Source organism: Sphaeramia orbicularis, unplaced genomic scaffold (assembly GCF_902148855.1).
Source record: "Sphaeramia orbicularis unplaced genomic scaffold, fSphaOr1.1, whole genome shotgun sequence".
Classification (NCBI taxonomy): domain Eukaryota; kingdom Metazoa; phylum Chordata; class Actinopteri; order Kurtiformes; family Apogonidae; genus Sphaeramia; species Sphaeramia orbicularis.
The window spans coordinates 312,284-317,507 of NW_021941486.1; the positions used below are offsets into that span (position 1 = coordinate 312,284).

General features: G+C 41.2%; 1 protein-coding gene across 1 annotated transcript; it reads left to right on the plus strand.

Annotated features, from left to right (window-relative positions):
• Positions 1-2,231: 2,231 nt before the first annotated feature.
• On the plus strand, positions 2,232-3,548 carry LOC115415946 (uncharacterized). Its single transcript, XM_030129628.1, has one exon. It carries the CDS (start codon positions 2,480-2,482, stop codon positions 3,368-3,370), a length of 891 nt encoding a protein of 296 aa, XP_029985488.1. The 5' UTR covers positions 2,232-2,479; the 3' UTR covers positions 3,371-3,548.
• The last annotated feature ends 1,676 nt before the right edge of the window (positions 3,549-5,224 follow it).

Consider the following 5,224-nt stretch of genomic DNA (forward strand, 5'->3'; position numbering starts at 1 on the left):
ATGTCCACTAGTAAACTAGTATGGTGCAAAATGTCCACTAGTAAACTAGTATGGTACAGAATGTCCACTAGTAAACTAGTATGGTGAAAAATGTCCACTAGTAAACTAGTACGGTACAGAATGTCCACTAGTAAACTAGTTCGGTGCAAAATGTCCACTAGTAAACTAGTACGGTGCAAAATGTCCACTAGTAAACAAGTATGGTGCAAAATGTCCACTAATAACTACTATGGTGCAAAATGTCCACTAGTAAACTAGTATGGTGCAAAATGTCCACTAGTAAACTAGTATGGTGCAAAATGTCCACTAGTAAACTAGTATAGTACAGAATGTCCACTAGTAAACTAGTATGGTGCAAAATGTCCACTAGTAAACTAGTATGGTGCAAAATGTCCACTAGTAAACTAGTATGGTACAGAATGTCCACTAGTAAACTAGTACGGTACAGAATGTCCACTGGTAAACTAGTATGGTGCAAAATGTCCACTAGTAAACTAGTATGGTGCAAAATGTCCACTAGTAAACTAGTATAGTACAGAATGTCCACTAGTAAACTAGTATTGTGCAAAATGTCCACTAGTAAACTAGTATGGTGCAAAATGTCCACTAGTAAACTAGTATGGTACAGAATGTCCACTAGTAAACTAGTATGGTGCAAAATGTCCACTAGTAAACTAGTATGGTACAGAATGTCCACTAGTAAACTAGTATGGTGAAAAATGTCCACTAGTAAACTAGTACGGTACAGAATGTCCACTAGTAAACTAGTTCGGTGCAAAATGTCCACTAGTAAACTAGTACAGTACAGAATGTCCACTAGTAAACTAGTACGGTACAGAATGTCCACTAGTAAACTAGTACGGTCCAAAATGTCCACTAGTATGGTGCAAAATGTCCACTAGTAAACTAGTATGGTGCAAAATGTCCACTAGTAAACTAGTACGGTACACAATATCCACTAGTAAACTAGTATGGTGCAAAATGTCCACTAGTAAACTAGTATGGTACAGAATGTCCACTAGTAAACTAGTATGGTGCAAATTGTCCACTAGTAAACTAGTATGGTGCAAAATCTCCACTAGTAAACTAGTATGGTACAGAATGTCCACTAGTAAACTAGTATGGTGCAAAATGTCCACATGTAAACTAGTATGGTACAGAATGTCCACTAGTAAACTAGTACGGTACAGAATGTCCACTAGTAAACTAGTATGATGCAAAATGTCCACTAGTAAACTAGTACGGTACAGAATGTCCACTAGTAAACTAGTATGGTGCAAAATGTCCACTAGTAAACTAGTACGGTACAGAATGTCCACTAATAAACAAGTATGGTGCAAAATGTCCACTAGTAAACTAGTATGGTACAGAATGTCCACTAGTAAACTAGTATGGTACAGAATGTCCACTAGTAAAAAGTACGGTGCAGAATATCCACTAGTAAACTAGTATGGTGCAAAATGTCCACGAGTAAACTAGTATGGTGCAAAATGTCCACTAGTAAACTAGTATGGTGCAAAATGTCCACTAGTAAACTAGTACGGTGCAAAATGTCCACTAGTAAACTAGTACGGTACAGAATGTCCACTAGTAAACTAGTATGGTACAGAATATCCACTAGTAAACTACTATGGTGCAAAATGTCCACTAGTAAACTAGTACGATACAGAATGTCCACTAGTAAACTAGTACGGTGCAAAATGTCCACTAGTAAACAAGTATGGTGCAAAATGTCCACTAATAACTACTATGGTGCAAAATGTCCACTAGTAAACTAGTATGGTACAGAATGTCCACTAGTAAACTAGTACGGTACAGAATATCCACTAGTAAACTAGTACGGTACCGAATATCCACTAGTAAACTAGTACGGTACCGAATATCCACTACTAAACTAGTACGGTGCAAAATGTCCACTAGTAAACTAGTATGGTGCAAATGTCCACTAGTAAACGAGTAAGGTGCAAATCGTCCACTAGTAAACTAGTGCGGTACAGAATGTCCACTAGTAAACTAGTACGGTACAGAATGTCCACTAGTAAACTAGTACGGTACAGAATGTCCACTCGTAAACTAGTACGGTGCAAAATGTCCACTAGTAAACTAGTATGGTGCAAAATGTCCACTAGTAAACTAGTATGGTACAGAATGTCCACTAGTAAACGAGTAAGGTGCAAATCGTCCACTAGTAAACTAGTGCGGTACAGAATGTTACCTCTTACTACCTGCTGACGTCACGTCCGGTGAGTGTATTGTTTGCTTGTTGCGTTGCCGCCAGTCGCTCTTTTCCTAGTGCTCTTCAGTCGTTTTTATTCCACGATTTAACTTAATACTTGGTTAAATTTAGTCTCTGGTTGGCTCAGTACACACCCGGAGCCAACAATAACATCTGATCCTAGCTAAAAAGTTTGTTTAAAGTTTGTTCATAGATTAAAAACAACTTTTCCTTTTAGCTCCGCTAGCCTTGCTTAACCGAGCTATGGCTAGCCCTCTGCCTTCACCTTCTTCCCGTCTGTTCTGCTCAGTGTGCTGTATGTATAGTGAGCTCCCTGCCTCCTTTACTGAGGATAGAAGCAGCTGTAGGAAGTGTAGTTTAGTGTCAGGGTTGGAGGCCAGGGTTTCTGAGTTAGAAGCACGGCTCTGCACTTTGGAGGCTAAGGCTAAACCTAGCTATACCCAGGTAGCAGCAGGGACCGCAGGTCGTGCTTGTAGTAGCAGGAATGTTAGCGTGGTTAGCCCCCCAGCGAGTCCCGTGCAGCCGGGAGAGACCAGGGACGGATTTGTGACAGTACGGGGGAAGCGCAGTGCTAAACGCAAAAACTTAGTGCACCAACAGCTTCCCGTCTGTAATAGGTTTGATCCCCTCAGCGACACACCGGCTGAACCGGATACACTCGTAATTGGCAGCTCCATAGTCAGAGACGTGAAGCTCCCAGCGGTGTCTGTCAGGTGTTACCCAGGGGCCAGAGTCGGTGACATCGAAGGAAACCTTAGGCTTTTACAGCAGAGTAGGACTAGGTTTCGCCGGATCGTTATTCACGCAGGTGGTAACGACGCCCGGCGGAGACAATCTGAGGTTCTTAAATTGAATGTAGCCTCGGTGTGTAAACTTGCTAGGTCGATGGCTGACACCGTAGTATTCTCTGGACCCCTGCCCAATTTGGTCAATGATGAGATGTACTCTAGGTTCTCATCATTTAACTGCTGGTTGTCTAGATGGTGCCCAGAAAACGACATTGTTTTTATTGACAATTGGCGTGCGTTCTGGGGAAAGCCCGGGCTCATTCGCAGAGACGGCGTACATCCCACTTGGGAGGGTGCCTGTCTTTTAGCTCACAATCTGGCCGCTAGCCTTTGTCTTCCAAAGTGACCCTTCAGAGTGGGGGCCCGGGAGCAGAGTTGTAGTGTAAAACACTTCTCTGTTAATCACTCACTTCCTCCCGAGCTGTCACACATCCAGTGTTTAGGAAAGAAGATAGAGACTGTGTCTGTTCCTCGTGTAGTAGAGACTCAAAAACCTAACCCTATAGAGACTTTAGGAGTGAGACCAAATATTTAATACAAATAGTTCCGGATTGCAGTCAAATTAAAAGTCAAATTAAAAGGACATCTAATAACATATTAAATGTGGATTACTAAACATTAGGTCTATTTCATCCAAATCTCTGTTATTAAATGACTTAATTGGTGACCATAAAATTGATATTTTGGCTCTGACAGAAACCTGGCTTCAGCAAAACGAATATGTGAGACTAAATGAATCCACGCCACCAAGTCATGTGAACTTTCACACAGCTAGAAGCACTGGTCGAGGTGGAGGAGTGGCAGTAATTTCACACTCTAGTTTAGGTCTGAACCCTAAAACTAATCACACTTATCAATCCTTTGAAAGTTTATTTCTGTCAATTACTGATCCCAATTGGAAAAACAAAAAAACAGTTCTATTTGTAGTGGTCTATCGCCCTCCTGGTCCTTACTCACAGTTTTTATCAGAATTCTCTGACTTTTTATCCACTGTAGTGTTAAACTGGGATAGGATTTTAATAGTTGGGGACTTTAACATTTATGTTTATAATGACAATGACTCTTTTAGTGGAGCTTTTAGTGGCCTATTAGATGGGATTGGCTTTGTTCAAATGTAAATAAACCAACTCACCGTCACAAGCACACCCTGGATCTGATCTTAACATATGGTATTGAGATTAGTGACCTTGTTGTCCTCCCCCATAACCCCTTACTCTCAGACCACTTTTTAATTACCTTTCAGTTTGTGCTTGAGGATAAGTCTACACCTGTGATTAAAGCTCAGATGAAAAGGACGTTATGTGATCATTCTGTCTCAAGGTATAGAGAGATAATTCAGCCAATATTTCCTTCCCTGTTGTCTGATTATGTAGAGAACATGTCTAGTCCTGCTGCATGTGATGAGTTTGTTGATAGTGCCATGCTCACACTACAGACTGCTCTGGATGTAGTTGCCCCCCTCAAGCCGAGGATTGTTAAGCCAAGGCCAGCTTCTCCTTGGTATAATGCCGAAACACGTTCCTTTAAACAAGCAGCACGTAAATTAGAGAGGCTATGGCGCCGTTCCAGCTCAGAGCATTCTTTTAGTGCCTGGAAAAACAGCTTATTGGCCTATAAGCAGGCCCTGCGTACGGCTAAAACTAGTTACTACTCATCCTTAATCGAGAAAAACAAGAATAACCCTAGATTCCTGTTCAGCGCTGTAGCCAGGCTGACAAACAGTCACAGTTCAGTAGAACCCTCTATCCCACTTACTCTCAGCTGTGATGACTTCCTACAATTCTTTAACGATAAAATCTCAACTATTAGGAACAAAATAGATGAACTACTTCCAAATATTAGGTCTGACAAAGCACAGGCTACTAACCAAGAATCTCTTCTAAACCCCCCTACAATGTTAGATAATTTCACTACTGTAGATGGAGCTGATGTAGCATCTATCATTATGTCCTCCAAACCATCGACCTGCCTCTTAGACCCGATCCCAACCAAACTTTTTAAACAGACTCTGCCCCTAACTATTGACACAATTCTAACTATAATTAATACCTCACTAGTTACTGGCTACGTGCCACAATCTTTTAAATTTGCAGTTATTAAACCACTTCTGAAAAAACCTACTCTAGATCCTGACCTCCTGGTCAGTTACAGACCTATATCTAATTTACCCTTCCTCTCAAAAGTTCTTGAAAGAGTGGTA